This window comes from Bacillus rossius, chromosome 15, assembly GCF_032445375.1.
Source record: "Bacillus rossius redtenbacheri isolate Brsri chromosome 15, Brsri_v3, whole genome shotgun sequence".
In the NCBI taxonomy this organism is placed as follows: Eukaryota; Metazoa; Arthropoda; class Insecta; order Phasmatodea; family Bacillidae; genus Bacillus; species Bacillus rossius.
In genome coordinates this window covers 41545345-41563130 of record NC_086342.1, presented here as the reverse complement: position 1 = coordinate 41563130, position 17786 = coordinate 41545345, and the positions used below count along the sequence as shown (strand labels likewise).

The 17786-nt window shown below is 37.7% G+C and overlaps 1 protein-coding gene across 3 annotated transcripts in view; it reads right to left on the bottom strand.

Moving 5' to 3' along the window:
* LOC134539459 (ribonuclease 3-like) overlaps window positions 1-17786 on the bottom strand; it is a 72814-nt gene that overhangs the window by 10082 nt on the left and 44946 nt on the right. For 2 of the 3 annotated variants that reach the window (XM_063381509.1, XM_063381510.1), the window contains exons 10-13: window positions 15063-15213; window positions 10787-10994; window positions 8007-8140; window positions 5625-6132 (exon numbers count right to left, since the gene is read on the bottom strand). In XM_063381509.1, the coding sequence (XP_063237579.1) occupies window positions 5646-6132; window positions 8007-8140; window positions 10787-10994; window positions 15063-15213 (980 nt within the window). In that variant the 3' untranslated portion in view covers window positions 5625-5645. Of the gene's footprint in view, window positions 1-5624; window positions 6133-8006; window positions 8141-10786; window positions 10995-15062; window positions 15214-17786 lie in introns of those variants that run through there. The other variant, XM_063381511.1, reaches the window with a different exon arrangement.

The window sequence follows — 17786 nt, the reverse complement described above, 5'->3', positions numbered from 1 at the left end:
ATTTCCAAAGGAGGGGGCAATATAACTTTTTATAAAGAATCATCGATCCCCCGTATTGAAGCGGGGGGTCCGGGGGTCCTCCCCCGGGAAAATTTGTATTTCAAGGTGGAAAATGGTGCTATTTAAGCAGTTTTATTATCTAAAAATTGATTACACAGCACTTTCTTTGCCCCCGTTTGCCCCCACTTCAAGGTTTCAGAGCGGGGGGGGGGGGGGGGGGGGGGGGGCAAAATACCCTTGCCTCCCCCTGTTGTTGCGCCCCTGCCTGAGAGGATAAAAAATTTGTCTAAAGCGTGCACATCTATAATTGTTTGTGGAAATGCAGCAGGGGATGTAGCACCACCTTATGTAAACGATAAGGCGGAGAAGATTTGGACAACTTGGACTGAAAACGGACCCTCGGGTACTCGATACAATAGAACTAAATCTGGTTGGTTTGATGGGCATGCTTTTGAAGACTGGTTTACATCTTTAATGTTGCCTGTTCTAAACCACCAGGAAGGACCAAAAGTTATCATCGGTGATAATCGTAGCTCCCACATCAATATGGAGGTTATAAGGCTGTGTGAAACAAACAACATAAAATTCATAGCACTTCCTCCAAATGCTACCCCACCTCCTACAGCCACTGGACGTGGCTTACTTTCGACAAATGAAAGTTGCCTGGCGAAAGGTACTAAAAAATTGGAAGAAAACTGCAGCTGGAAGTCGGTGTACATCTGTACCGAAGGATCAATTTCCAACACTTTTGAAAAACCTCTTCGATGGCTTGGTTACAGGTCCAGAAAACATGATTTCCGGATTCCGCAAGTCAGGAATTTATCCTATTGACAGACAAGTGGTTCTAAAAAGATTGCCTTCAGGGAGCCTAGATTCATCTATTTCTTCCCTTGTCTGGAAGAGCTTCCTAGAAAAAATTACAAAAAACAGGAAGAAACTACCAAAGTCCGCAAAATCCTGAGAAAGAAGAAGCTGTATGTTCTTCCAGGAAAAAGTGTTTCAGCAGAAGAACTTAAAGCTGTTTCGTTACCACCATCTGAACATCACCAATCTGCACCTGATCCCCAACCATCTACTTCCAAATGTGCGGAAGCACTACTGCATGTACCACACCAGAAAAAACGAAGAAGAGAGAGCAGCACTGAGAGCAGCAGTGATGATGGTTATGCTAAGTTTTCGCTAAGAGACTCTGAAGACAGCGTAACTTTCAGTGACTTGGAAGAGCAATGTGCTCCATTAATGCCAAGCCTACAACCTTAAAGTTTTCTTGAGAACCTGGTGGTGAGAGACTACATTTTGGTGAGGTACGAAGACGAACTGTACCCGGGGCGTATTGTCGAATTTAAAAATGATGATATACTTGTATCAGCTATTAAGAAGTCTGCCTTAAACTGGAAATGGCCAGCAAAGCCCGACAAAGTTTTCTATTCAAAGGATGAAATAGTCCAAAAAATTACCAACCTGTACAAATAGGCCGACTGGAAATTTTTAAAGTCAAAGAACTTTCCTAATATGATATAAGAATATATTGTAAACTATTTGTTACGCTTATTTTTACTAATTATTTTGTAAATATTACTTTAATTTACAATTTAATGTGCTAAAACCTTTTGTAATATGATTACAATACCAAGCTTCATGTCTGAAATAAGAAACTTAAGTGTAACATTGGGACAAAATTATTTTTACTAGTGTTTATAGGTAAGCGAAAAAGTGTATTGTCCCAATATTACCCCAATTAATGGGGTAAGATTGGGACAACAATGTAGGCTGTTTATTAGAATATTTTTGGTCCTAGAATAAAATTATGACAATATTTTGTAAGAGGAAGGTTAAATACTTATAATATCATAGATTCATCAATCTATATTAATGCCAGCTAACAGGAGTAGTAAAAAACTGGAAAAAGTGTCCCAAAGTTACCCCGGTTTACGGTATGTGTTACATTGAAATGTGTCCGCTACAAATGCTCAGGAATTATAATTTTGAAATCGAGTAGAAATATTCCTGCAATTAGCATTAGGTACCTATATTTTAATAGACATTGAAAGAGAATCATTAAGTAGCTTCAAAATCCAAATACCAGAATACAGATAGTTGTAACAATACAGACCTCACCGACTAGATATGGTCCAGATTGTTAATACTAACACATATGAAAAAATTGACTAGTTACTGAATATGTTGAAATTTTGTAAACCTGTTACTTTAGATGATTGGTGATGTAATAATGTCTCTTGGAAAGTACATAAGATTTTAACTGCTGTTATTTCTCCATAAATCGCAAATCACCATGGCGGCCATTTTACGATCACGATTTAGTTCTTAAATTTTAAATTAGTTTATTTGTTGAGAGCCTGGTACAATGTGTCTGACCACTAAAGTGATCCGAGCCGCGTAGTGTATACTACTGCGTGGTTGCCAAAGTAGGCTCGGGTCGGGACGAATTTCGCTGTGAAGAAACAAAGGTTTTTAATACATGGAAAATTATTCCAAAGCCGAAAATTTGTACAGTGGTAGAATGAACATTTCTTAGTAACACGCAAACCTTGTGCGTCACACCAAAAATGAGCAGTTAAATCCAAAATGACAATTTTTTGCAACGATCCACAATAATGGATATTGCAAATGCCGTTTATGGAGTAGACAGTCAGTATGGAACCCAAAATAATCTAGAAACATTGCCCTATCTGAGGATAGTGATAAAAAGCACAAAGTTTAAACATGTTTCTATAAAATAGACCATTTAAATCATTAAAGTTAACGAATTTACTTTCATTCAATTTTAAGGAAATATAAATACATCTTACATAAACTTAAAGAGCCCAACGTGGAAATCGCTTAAAGTAAACGTTGTTGCATATTTATTCATCTTTAAATTGGTATATTTTTTAAGTGTCTCATACAATTAGTCTGACCACTAAAGCGATCCGAACCGCGTAGTGTATACTACTGCGAGGTTGTAGAAGTAGGCTCGGGTTGGGACGAATTTCGCTGTTAAGAAACAAAAAAATTTAATACATGGAAAATTATCCCAAAGCAAAAATTTTGTACACTAGTAGAATGAACATTTCTTAGTAACACGTCATAAGTTTACCGATGAAACCTTGTGATCACACCAATAATGAGAAGTTGAGTCCTTAATGATAATTTCTACAATGATCCACAAAAATGTTTCGTAAATGTAATAACTTTAATACTTTTTTAAGTCGGTTCTCATTATGGTACCAAAGTAATATAAAATAATGTCTTACATGGTAATTGTGATAAACACCTCAAAGTTTAAACGTCCTATTATTAAATTGGTAATTTTAATCATAAAAGGTAAGAAAAAAATATTTTTTTTATAGAAATTTCACTACATGTTACATAAATATGTTGAGCGTAGCGTCAAAATTACTTCATAAATATTGTCTGTTTTTTTTTTCAAGGTTTAAATGTGTATATTTTGAGTGTCTGGTACAATAGTCTGACCACTGATGTATTTCAAGCTGCGTAGTGTGTGTGCAGCAGTGTTAAAGTCGCTCGTGCTGGGACGTTTTTTGCTCCAGAAAACTAAGGTTTTTAATGTATGGTAATTCCAGACTGAATTTTACTCTGAAATAATAAAAGTTTCCTAACTACAAGTGATTTTTGCTGCAAACGTAGATAAAAATCTTCCATGATGCGATTTGCTTAGGTAAAAATGTTAGTATGATCAACTCTTTAATTTCTAAATTATAAATAAAAAACAACAATAGAACTTCCCAGAAAGTTGTGATAAAACTGACGATATTGCACGAGTAGCAGACCCGTACGTGACTACAGAGAAAGGCTATTTTCCTTGACCGTTAAGATTTCTGGGACGAACACCCTCTCACAGCTAGGGTCATAAAATACGGTCAAACTCTTGCAAAAACATCCACCACCGCTCTTTGCCACTAGCAATTTAACGAAGTCAGCTAGGCGCAGCACTCCAATAAATTAACTTAGAAAAAATACTAAATATGTAATTCTATCAATACATTTTACAACACAACTTATGTTTTATTTATTTTCTGGAAAAAATAATATTATCATACGAATTATGTTATAAAAGTGACAAAACTCAATAAGTAAATTTACGGTGTATCGTTTTCTTCAATTGTTATGTAGTAAACTAATTTTATACAATTAAATATATATTTTTTATAATATAGGCTACATTAAAATTTTGCATAGTTGTGATCGAAAATAATATAATGTATTAGAAATAAAAAATAATTATATTTTTGGTATTAAAATAATTTTTAATAATAAAATTTTTGTAACAAAATACGAACACACATATATGAAACTAGAGGTCCTCTAGAATTTTTATTTACAAGTTCCAAGCAGAAATTGTTTAGCTATTGTTAATTTTATTGTCTCAAAAATCATTCATATAAGAAAAAAGAATATGTATATCTCAATAGATGTAAAATGAATACACCCTATCATATGCTTTAAATATATTTTAAGTAATCCTTAAATAAGACAAAGTTTATTCAGTGTCGCAGTACGCAGCGTGTTTCAAAGCACGCCGGCCGTGAAAGATCAGTACGGCCGCAGTACACTGCAACGCTCGGGCAGCTTTAATGAGGCAGCTAATTATGCTAGACTCTTTATAAATATACTATCTTAAAGCTAAAAGTATAAATATAAACATTTATTTAGACATTTTATCGCATTGGGCTCTTCAAATCGGTGTAAATCGTATTTTTATCTGGGTGGCAAAGATTAAAAAAATATGTCGTGAATTAATCTTAAATATTAAAAATTTAATTTTTTCTTACATTAATGGGTGAATTACAGTTTCTCGATTATTTTGGTAAGTTTACGGACAGTCAAAATTAAAAACTGTATAAATGGGTAGCATTTTAATGTTTTTAATTTGCTGTCACCTAGGACTTAAATGCAAATTTTCGGTTATAACGCACAAGGTCTACAGCGGTAAACTTTCGGTATGTTATTAAGCACAGTCAACTCTACCAGAGTACAAAAGCTGGAGTAACACGAAAGTCTACACGGGGAAGGGCGGCTACCTGATCCGAGAATGAAGGATAGGGCGAGATGGGAAGCGAAGATAAGAGCTGGTTATCGCGGTTCGCTTTCCGTCCGTGTTGGAGAGAGAGGGAGAGAGAGAGAAAGGCGATATTGTGGAAGACCTTCGAAAGATTCCCGCTAGATGGCAGGCCTCAGAGCTGCAGCCTTCGACAACCTCCCCTCACAGAAGCTCACTCGCCACTAACTTGCTAAATCTAACCCGCTAGCTTATATACGTGCTGGCTGGCCTTACAGTAGTAATAAACAAGCATTTATGAAACACTTAAGCTCATTTCCAACAAATTCTGACGAATGACTGTTTTTTGTCCTGCACCAATCCCCTTAATGTCACCAACAAAACCAAACTACACAAGTATATATACAATTGGATTTAGGGACGAGCCAATCAAACCCCAGTATCCTCAAAAACCATCAAATTATTAGTATTAAAAGGATTTTATATTCAAGGGAAAAAATTCATACAAAAATTTTAGAGGAAATAAAGTAAACTAAAAAATTAAAATGTGATCACCTCTAGGACAATTATTTCTTCATACCTATATTGTTACCATCCTCCAAGATATTGTACTATTAACATGTAATTATAGATTAATAAAATTACAATACCTACTGTTTCTACAGACTTGGTTTATGAAACAACCATTTAAAGGGTTACAATATTCCAACCCCATAGTTGATAATTTACATTTACTGTACATTACTTTATTTTTGACCCCTTGAGACTGAGGTTTGGATTCGAGGGGTACATTCGGGTCACTCTCTGGGATTCGAAATCGAGATTCACGATCCAAGAAAATCGTTATTTGGCCCATCACTAATGGAAATAAACAAGGTAAAAAAAAAAGACAACAACCACAACGACAATCACAACGACAACAACAACCACAACGACAACAACAACCACAACAACGACAACAACAACAACAGCAGCAGCAGCAGCAGCAGCAACTCTTACCTCTCTTCCTGGTGTTCATGTAATGGATCCTGCGGTCACCGTACTCGGGCTGCCTGATGCCACAGTTGGTGAGCGTGTTGCGCGCGTGGTCCGGGTTGGTGCCGAAGTTCTCCCTGCGCCACATCGAGAAGAGAACACTTGCACTTAACTGACACATTCGACAAGCAGCCCACACTAGCGATAAACACTGCTGTCTAACTGTGGCTCCCTCTCTCCCGCCACAGGCTCCACGGGAGCCCAGGGACGTGGCCGGGGGGAGGTCAGTAGGTCCGGACGCTGCCTTTCAGGATTTAAAACAAACAATCACAAGCAAAGACAGTAAGCATGTGCCAATACTAGTATTTAGAAGCGAAGCCAATATCAAATCAAATATTTAATTGCGAGTATTATTCTCGGCAAGCTGTATTAACACTTATCTGATAAAATACAGAATTTTAATTTTAAAAAAGTGTGTGTGTGGAGTCCACACACAACAGAAGTGAAACTTCTTGCTTATTAGGTATAGATATAGGTAAATTATTAGTATTTTTTATTGAAGGAGATAATAATTGAGAACAGTAGGGATAACGGTATGATCTCAAACGGAAAAAATTGCCTTCTTTTTCCGCACCCTTTACTATCACATCTGTTCACTGACACTTTTTGGTGGTTTATTCCCACATTGCCTTTGATAATTCCTCTTATCTGCTTCTCCCTTTTTATTATTTTTAAGTATTATGTTAAATCAAGATCTCCAACTGAATAAAATTAAAGAACAAAAACCCACTTCTAAAGTATATCTCACAAGTCTATTAAGTACTTTTGGTTTTTCAAAGAACAGTGTTCATTTACGAAAAATTAATTACACTTATAAAACTAACCTCTTAAATCTATACAGGGCGTGCCAAAAAAAAAAAAAGTGCAGAAGTTTAGCAAACCTGACCTGCCTGCCGGGCAGTTGCACACAATTTACGTATACAATTCACGCCAACGACCATGCACGGTACTAGCGTAAGCACACCCAACACACGAGCACAACTTGAAATTTTTCCCGATTCTTGCATCTCGCTGCTCACTAGTTTCTTCTCGTTTATTACCGACGATTTTCTGCGATTCACTCCACCCTCCACGTGTAAATCCTCGTGTTCACAATATTTCTGCCAACACTGCCAACCCCCGAACCCACAAATGCTTACAGTACCACACAGAGCAAACAGGCAATAAATGCAGACATTGGTAACACAACTTCTGTTGCTTCTGTGTAAGAGGCATGTCCAGTTATAATGGGAGGAAAATACATTTTGTAACCAACTAACGATTACAATAATCCTTATAAAAAAAAACCTCTCTGTAGTCTTACGCAGCTAAGTTGCTATAATTTTCTTATTCTATCTTCTAGTTCTGTGCGATGCTTCGCCTAAGCGAATCAATTGAAGCTCTTTCTTAACATTCAATTTAACTTCACCAGCCAGGAATGATCCCTTACCGCGTGGTTACGTAATTTCCCCATTTATGCCAGTTAACACACTCGCAGACTCCTACCTCATTTGCTACAGATTTACAGCACACTACCACGCTAGACTATCACAAGGCTCTTTAGTAATGTAAAAGAAAATTAATAAATAATTTTATATTTTTGAGATATCAGAAAACATCCTGTGCACGTTTAAAACTGTATGCTATATTGTTCATTGCAGGATTAAATTTATTTAAAAATTAATTGTAATAGGTTTAGTACGTTGTGTTTTAAACAACTGATTAAGGAAATTTAGATATGTGTTTATTGCCTTTCTCTCAAAGACACTTTGATTTAAACGAGCCAGTCATTTAAGGATTCCGATGCTCGGTCCCATTGCCCTCTCTCAAAAACACTTTGTTTTAAAACGAGCCAGTCATTTAAAGATCCCAAGGCTAAGTCCCATTGCCCTCTCTCATAAACACTGTGTGTTAAAGCGAGCCAGACGGAGGCCCGGTCCCGAGCGAGGGGGAGCGACGGGCAGCGACGCACCGGTACGAGGGGTGCGTCAGGGCCAGCTGCAGCAGGTAGCGGTTCCGGAACTTGTAGTCGATGACGTCCTCCAGCGCGTCGCAGGAGCGGTGGAAGCGCAGGTGGCACACCAGGACCGGGATCAGCATGGCGTGCTGCCGGGAACAAGCACCACACGTCCCGGGAGCCGGCCGAGAACACCTCGACCACTCCTGCCCTGGAGCACTCTCGGGGCGCCGACAATAGGGATGTGCGGGTACCCGATATTTTCTGGTACGGTTCGAATCCACAACTACCCGAACCCGGAATCGTTGTACGTACGTGGATTCGAACAGTATCACGAATATTCACAAAAGTTATAAATTAATTTAATTACTAGCAGTAACAAATAAAATTAGGCTACCACTATGTAAGTATTTATAATATGATGAATCAAAGAAAGATATGTAAATTAAATAATTAACACACTGACATTAAAATAATTTCTAGATTTCGAGGGCTTAAACTATAATTACGAATCATCGTATAGCAAACTATAACCTAAAAACAATTACATACCTACAAGAAAAAAAGTCTTGGCTATTTATTGGAGAAAAAATGGTTTCGTTTGCTGAAACGTTTATAAAACTGAGATTTCCCTGTAGCGTGCAGTTTATTATGATTGAGTTGGAGAATATCGAATATGTTTTGGTTTTCATATTTTAAAGTGTTTATTATTAATAAGTTTACATAATTATAAACATTTCAATCTCAGTGTAATAACTAATTGCCAGTAGTTTCAGTTAGAAAAAAGAGAACACACATTATTTTTAAATTAATCATTTACATTTAATTATTCTGTGCTTAATATTCGTAATCGGATTCATATCTCAAATATTGCCAGGGATTCGAATCGGATTCTAACCGAACTGAAAATCAAGGATTCGCACATCCCTAGCCGACAAATATAACTGGTGGACCACCAGGACGTTCAAACACAATTTTCTTAAGACATTTCCTCGGCTTCTGAGTAAAAGCCGTGTCAGGTAATTGTCTTGCAATGTTTCGGCAGTCACTGCAGCTGCCACCATCAGGTAGACTAAGTCTGACACTTTTACATCACATGGTCATGTTTTGTCATACAAAGTACATCACAATAATGTGACAGGAAATCTGGAGTAGCATGCCGATTTTTATGTTGAAAGCTAAAAACCTTTTAAGAGATGATTTTCACGCTGCTTAAATCGAAGATCATCTCCAAACTTAATGTATTAATATGAAATAAAGTTAGCCATAACAAAAAAAAAATGTGAGATAGTCTTTCAGTAGTCGCCAGAGATGTGTAACATATAACTTTGGTAACAAACTAATTCACATGTTCTCATGTTGAAAATACGTTTATAATACAAAACACCATACACAAATGTAACAGAATTCTTTAAAATAATGGAGAGTGTGATAAATATATGCAAAATTGAGTTTTCAACCAAACTTCTGGATGCGAATCACACATGGTTTCTGCACCACCTCCCTAAAATTCACTGACGGAGCAGCTACGTCAACTAGTGATTCAATTAATTAACAGACCAAAATTCTAGTTCCAATAAAAGCAAAAAAAAAAAAAAAAAAAAAAACCTTGGAAAAAATACTAAACCCCAAGTTTAGACCTGATTTTCTACAAGGAATTTTATTAAAATTCAGTGAACAGTTAATACTAAAAAGTTTCCCTTTGGCTTTGTAAACTCTGATTCGCGCCATCCACCATAGCTGGCAGCATCGTGGTTACACATGTGATATCTGTTCCATTCACGAAATTACTCCTACCAAAAGCGGTATACTGAGAACTAAGATGTTACATATCAAAATGCAAGTTAGGTTAAAGTTGTTAGAATATAAATTGTTCGAGACTTCCAGCATAGTTAGTCTTAATTTCGTGATTGTCGTGACCTGTCGACACCTTGAATGCTTTCATCAGGCACAACAGATTATATCAAACAGCAAGTAAAATAATGGATCACCCAAGAAAATATTTTTTTGTAACCAACCAACAAGAATTAAAAATTCAAAAAGTACTGTTTTATGACTATATACACTCTATGTAGATACATGGAAAAAACAAGAGTTCAGGAAGGCCAGGCCGTGATTCTAACGCGGGTTTCTCGGAAATGCAAGACCGGTGTCTCGCCAACATTGCCACCTTGCACTATTCAACAGCGTGTTCGACTCATCCTGAATGCACGAAGGAAGTTCACCTGCACGCAATGGCGGCTCAAGGGAGACCTCTTGGGCAGGGCTCTCACACACAGGAGGATGCAGTTAATAACAATGACATTGCCCTTGGGATATTCACAAAATACATGGTCTCAAATACTGACATTTAGTATTTTTGTACAAATTTTGATTGGAAGAAGAGTTAAGCACATTAACGAAAGTATTTAAGTTAACATTAATATTCCCTACAAACAGGGGCGCAACAACTAAATTTCCAAAAAGGTTGGGGGGGGGGGGGGGGGGCAACATACCTTTTTATAAAGAATCATCGATCCCCCCTATTGAAGCAGGGGGGTCCAGGGGTCCTCCCCCGGGGAAAAAATTTGTATTTCAAGGTGGAAAATGGTGCTATTTAAGCAGTTTTATTATCTAAAAAATTGATAACACAGCACTTTCTTTGCCCACGTCTGCCCCCACTTCAAGGTTTCAGAGGAGGAAGAGGGGGGGGGGGGGGGGGCAAAATACCCTTGCCCGCCCCCCCGTGTTGTTGGGCCCCTGCCTACAGAGAAGTGAGAAGTAAGAAGGGGCTTCCCCCAGGGACGGGAGTTGACCTGCACGACGTCGCACATGATGCCCGTGCGGTGGAAGCCCGCGGCCGACACGGCCACCGTGACGTCGCGCTTCATGCGGCTCTGCGTGCGCATCTCCTGCAGCTTCATCTCCTTGCCCTCCAGCCGGCGCTTGTCCTCGAAGGAGGGCTTGGGCATGTTGGCCAGCAGGTGGCGGAACTTGACGTACTCCCGCCATGCCTTCTGGTACCTGCGCACGCCCCTTCCCACACTGCACCGCCGAGCACACAGCCAACATCAAACTGGATGTCTAAAGGCCGGTCCACAAGCAGCGTTTCGTACACAGTTTTGACTGCGCAGGCAAAACTGGGCAAACAAAAGGTTGCAGTTCGGCCGTGTCCACGCAAAACAGTTTGCAGCCAAGTTTAATCCTATCAGTTGCGAGAATTCATTACTTTGGCCAATTCTTTTCGGTATAGCGGCCTCAAAGAATTAATGTGTGTTTTTTTTTTTTTTGTGATTTTATCTCTGTTAGCCGCGATGTCAACCTCTTTGTATTTTTGCACAAGTGCTTCACACGCTTGACTTTTTTTTTGTCCCTATCACTATATTCGTTTGATTTGACCCGCCACAAACACAGAAAGGACTTGTACAGACCAATGAATCTGTTAGAAATTCACGTGAACACTGTCGCAAATCTTTCATCGTTGAACAGATTACACTGTTCCGGCACTAATACCGAGGGAGAACTGAGCCCCGTGTACGGAGAAGACGGAGTAAGTGTCCACACGCCACGACAAGTCTGTGCAGGTCGACTAAACTGCGCGGACATAAATGCTCTTGGCCGCAGTTATCCTTCTCCGTGTTCCATCTCCGCGCAGTTCACAAAACTGCGCAGTTTTCCTGTCTGCACGCTACGTCTTGTCTACAACTATGTGACCTGCGCAGGTAAATCGTTGCTGAAAACGTTGCGTGGTGGACTGGCCTTTAAACATTCCCTAGTTGTATCCAATTGCCAGCATATTTCTCAGCAGGACTGTATCGCAGGCTTTCACGGTCATCGCCCAAAGTAGCTCGGATCTGGGTTTTAGCCGCGTCCTCGGCGAATGATTCACTGACATTTCTGGTCGACATTGCAGTGGCCATCATCAGGAAACAGTTACCTACTGATCCCTGATGATGGCGACTGCAATGTCGACCGAAACGTCAGTGGATTATTATTCGCTGAGGACATGGCTACAACCCAGAAGCCAAGCTACTGTATTACACTTATTTTACTGAATACAAGATTTAGTTTAAAAAAAATCATTTAACGTTTGTGATCTTTGAACTGACTAGGTGATTAATAATTTTGTCACTACATCAATAAAAATTATAAAATAACCATGCTGCAGGCATAAAAAAAGGGAGTGCCTCCTTTTTTTTTAAGTAACAAACTTTATTCACAAAAAAATATTCAAAAATTGTAGGAAAATAATGTAGTTAAGAAAACTGAATCAGTATCTTACACACGTGTCACTGTTTCAGAGGAACCATTTAATACTAACACAGCTGTAGCTATCAAGTTAAAATTGATTTATTTAATTGCCCCTTTTTTATTTATTTGGTAACAATGAAAGAACTCATCTCATTTTCAATGCCTAAACTGGTTTAGTATTTGATTTTCAAGCAGGAAATTTTAAATTTTAAATTTAATAAGCAAGTCATTAACTTCATTACAGTTACCAACTGTAGAATTCAGAGGAAAGTTAACATGCTACAAACCAGAGCTGAGGACGGAATTAGACTACTGGACCATCTCAGCCAGGATAAACAATTGTCAAAGTAGTAAATTAGAATGTTTTAACCAACTACTGGGAAAATCTTATCCAACTGGCAAAAATCATTATCAGGCTTGCCCATAAAAAATGTTTTCCGCTGTCCATCAAAATAAACAATAAGAATACCTAAAACTAACACAATAAAAATACTTAAAATAAACTAGAATTATAAATCAGCTTCTCACAGTCTTTAGAATGTTCTGGTATTTTTTACGATCACGTAGCCAACATTAGCAAAACTTACAACTCAATTTACCAGGATTATAAACTATATGTTCCAACTAAATAAAAATATTAGACAGTTAAATGAAATCAAGCAGCATCAACCATAATAAAAGGTAACTTGAAATATAACCTGCAATAATTTAAATGCAAAAAGAGAAATAAACTGTGTACTAAAAAAAAAGTGGCACAAGCCACAGTTTTAATTAAAGTGTAGGTAAACAAGAGAAGGTTTAACTTAAAATGCTCCTTTGGTTACTTGTCAAGTATATGTGTGCTTGCGTAAAAAAAAATACCAAAAATTTTTTTTCCACTTTAAGTGACATTTGTCAACCTGAGTGGTGGAGTGTGGGAGCGGTAATTCTCTGAGCAGTCAAAATAAACTCTGCCGGCAGAAGTTACTTTTCTGTGTGGAGGGTGGTCCATGGATCCCGACGGTCGCTGTGGATTATCTACCCGAAAGAAACATGTCAAAGCATGTCAGGATATCTAAAACCTTATTTCCTACGTTTGTCACCAGGATGTTTTCTACCAGATCTACACAAGTTTCCTTCCCCACCACCAGATGGGCACAGTGTTGTTTGCTGTGTGTCTGTCATTTTGTATTTTTTGAAGTGAAAACTTCTATAGGAAGGTTTGGATAAGGAGTAAATTCATTTAATTCGTCATCGACATGGTCACGTGACGTGTTAACGATAACACTATATGTGTTCCTATTAGTATAACTTATTGCGCTTTTAAATCTTAAGTATACGATTACTGTGCAGTAAAAAGTGAGAATAAAATATATTAATATTCTCATATAAATATATAGTTTGAATAACGAAGAAAACTGATTCTTTGTAGCAATATAACCTAAAAATTAAGAACATCATTATTTATTTTTTTAATACCTACAATTACTATGCAATGTGTATTTTATAGTAATTTAGGAGTTATTTTACTAATGTGATAAAACAAATTTGTTGTGTGATAATATATTTTCGTAAAAAATTGCGAAACATTTTTCACTTGTCGGCAGTCCTTATGACTGCTTTGAAATTTTTTTTCTTCTTCACGTTTATGTAACTGAATGTATGTAGTTGAAAATAAAAACCCTCCACTTTAATAACACATCAAGTACTTGTGTGAAAGGGGCCATCGTTATTTTATTTTCTCCTTGTGCCATGAGTGGACTTTCTGTTGTTAAGTGGAGAAGATAACTCCCGAAGCTGTCACACGAACAACGTCACGGATATCGCTCGGGTGGGGGGGGAGGAAAGCAACTTGTAACAACTGTGAGTCATCCACCCCAAGGAACACGCAGTCAGTTATAACCCGTTTTTAATTACTTGATTGGTTCTCTTCCCAGTGAAAACGCAGATGGCTCTACAACACGGATGTTATTTGTGACCCTAAACAATGGCGTTGAATCCAGCATTTAACATATTCTGCCCTACGCAAAAAAAAATCACTGTAAAGTCTTAGAAGTTATTTTTTTTAACTATTCCGAAGAGGAATTCAAAGACAATTAGTCTTCAATTAGACTTTGACTTTCCCGACGCTTCGCACACCCTGGTTGACATGCCAGATAAACCGACGAGAGATTGGAAAAAAAAAAAAACGTCAGGTGGGCCAGGGCAAACTCGGAGAAATTGGAGTGTGGAAATAAGAGTGTGGAACCTAGTTCCGAATGGTGAGATCGATATCCCCATTTCGATTCCCGGCCGATTCCAAGATTTTCCAATTTTCCGCTCGTGTGGAAAATGTCCTTCCGAGGCTCAGAGGAGGGTACTGCGTTTGTCCCTTCCCTTACAGAAGTGTCAATGTTTTTGTTAGTGTGTTTCAGTATTATAAAGATAGCAGCTGCAGTACCCGGTGTTGCCCGGGCTTAACACATGGAGCTTATTGTCTGCGAGTTAAAGCAAACTGGATAGCGCTATATGACAGTGTGTTGGACATAGAGAAATGTCACACAATTACTGTTTGTATGTTTATGACCTATGATTTTTTGTTTACCCATGGCGATCGGTTATTTATTATTATTAATAATAAATTATTAAGACCATTAATCAAAATAAAAACTATCCTATCTCTCAAGTTGGAAAAAATTACACATAAATGCCAATTTTCATCGAAATCGGTTGACTTGGTGAAGAGTTAACTGGAAATAAAAATCAGGACACTGGATTTATTTATATAGTATAATAAGATGTTTGAGATATCCCCATGTCGTTATTCCTAGCTGATAACTGTTTGACATCTGTGGACCTGGTACCGGGGAGCGCCGAACTCACTCGGGGTTGCCGGCGTAGCTGAGCTGCGGCGGGCGCACCCCGAAGTGCACTATCTCCGGGTAGCGCTCCGGCTTCTCGGCGTGCTGGTCCCGGTCCAGCTGGTCCACGCGCAGCGAGCACGGCTTCATGCCGGGGTACGTCACCACCATGCCTGCGGGCACACACCACTCCGCGCTACCCTCCGCACGAGGGGAACAGTCAGGTGCGTGTCTCGGGGGAACCGGTCGACGAGCAGAGTGCGTCTGCGACGATGTCGTTGCGACGCACGCACCAGCGGCCAAAAGGAAAGTGAAGGAGCGCGGGGGGGGGGGGGGGGGGGGGTTACAGGTGCTTAGCGTAACATGCTAGTTGCAATGACCGGTACGGGAGACAGCAGTGATGCTACGGAATTCTCGTAATGCTGCTTGTGTTTGTCTGCTCTTGTTTTTTTTTTTTTTTTTTTAGTTTGAGAACATACCCGCATTCTTACTATTCTCAATTATTATCTCTCGTTCAATAAAAAAAGAAATACTAATTATTTATCTCTATCTAAATCTAATTAGCAAGAAGTTTCACTTCTGTTGCACGTGGACTCCACACACAAATTTTTTTTTTTTACTGTGTGTGGTGTGTGTTTACCCTGATAAGACCAAAATTTGCATTTCCTTGCTGATAAAATTCAATGAAAACATTACAGGTTATGTGATATGCACAAATTATTTTTAGAGTCATGGCCATGGTAACGTTTACAGTCTTCAATTTTTTGTTTTGATTGTAGGGTTTGAAAAGTTGTAAATATGGGATGGGTATTTGATACTATTCGCCCCAGGGGCACTTAGTTTCTCTCTACGGCTCTTTCCATCAGCGATATAGCAGCAAAAACAACCTCACACAAAGAAACTGTGTAAATACATACATAATGCAGGAAAGTCTCGTTTATCCGTCCCTTGCTGATCTGGATCTCCGGATAATCCAGGTCATATTTGTTGACACTTTATTTTATGTTCACATAAACATTTTTAAACTACGTTAGCAAGAACGAAACTATAAGTACGCCAATAATTCACTTTCTTTTTGACTCAATGCACCCTCTTTTATCGCATAATCGTCGCACGTGCATAATCGTCGCACCTATATTTTAGGGAGTCAAAATTTGGATAAAAAAAACACTTGCGTAATCGTTGCATGATGTTTTTGGTCCCGCTATTAGATTCCAAGCGCTTTGTGTGGGCATTTTTTTCCGTATAAAATGATGTATTTTCAAGTAGAAATCTAATATTTATTCGGACATTACTACTTACTTATTTAATTAATGGAAATACGAAGTTGTCTGATGTGCAAATTTTCTTTTAAAGACTTTTTAAACGTTATAATCTTTATCTGTTTATTTGCATCGCCACAGTGTACCGCTTACCAAAATGTAGCCAGCGCTCGTTGCAATCATTACTGTTTGGTTATGTTGCTTCCCGTATAGAGCGCGCACACGTAGCCGAATATCGATATCTCGCCGAATCTTGCAACGTGCGCTCTCTGTAGAGTGCTGAGTTAACTACATTTGATGGCTCGCACACACGTGGATGATAGTTATGCATTCGTTCAGGCTCGCATTTAGATTGCAGATATTGTTTTTCTATTTAAAGGTTTTTGTTGCATGACTTAAATAATTTAAATTGTTTGGTGTGCTCTTTTATACTTCACTTTTTAAATAAATGTACTTTCTATGAATAGGTTTTGCTTTTATGAATAACTAACTAATTAAAAATTATTTTTTCTCGCATAAACATTGCACCTCTAACTTTCAAACTTGATTTTAGTATAAAATGTGCGACAATTATACGAAAAAACACTGTATTTAAGGATTTTTTTTTTATCTATACTACCTAGATTTTCCGGATTTTTAATTGTCTGGATTGCCTTTGGTCCCAGTTAGTCCGATAAATGAGGTTTAAATGTACTTAACATTTTCCTTTTAGACAGTTAGGGATCGCTCATTTTTAAAAAGAAGAGATATAAAAACAATAAGGTCCATTATACTTTACTTCAATGAATATCGACAAACTGACCAACAAACAGAGGTAACATTGGTGAATAGTGATAAAACCAAATTAACATTGAAATGTAAGTCAATGCAAAGCATAACACCAACATGTCAGGCAAAATGTTAAATTAAAAGAAATTAACCCCAATCACATGTTTATTCCTTAAAAATTTTGTTTTTAGATCATAAATTTTTAGTTTGGGATTTTACTTAAAAACTCAAAAAAAAAAATTATAAACTACATTAAAAACCTAACTTAGTTTTATGTTGGTTTTTCTAAGTATGCATAAAGAAAAAGTCAATAACAGAAAATAGTATAGATAATACAAAACATAAATTTTTTTTAACAACTAGTCAGAAAATAAAACAATAATTAAAACCATAATATCTTGGCTCTAGACACTGCATAACACACAAATGTTTAACTTTACTATTTACTTCCATTTATTTAGAACTTTCTCTTGAAATAAGGAAAATTACAGAAGAATATTGAATGTTTACCATCATAACTCATCAATAAAGTATTGTTTCAGGAATACACTAGCTGATAACTCATGGGCATGGCTTTGCTCATGCAATTTCAGGGTACTGCTGATATCTTACCATTAAAGGAAATTTAATAAATTTATGCAATATATTCCAAACATATTTACTAACGAAATAGGCACTAAAACTTGTCAGGTGCGTTAAAAGATTTAATTCATAAC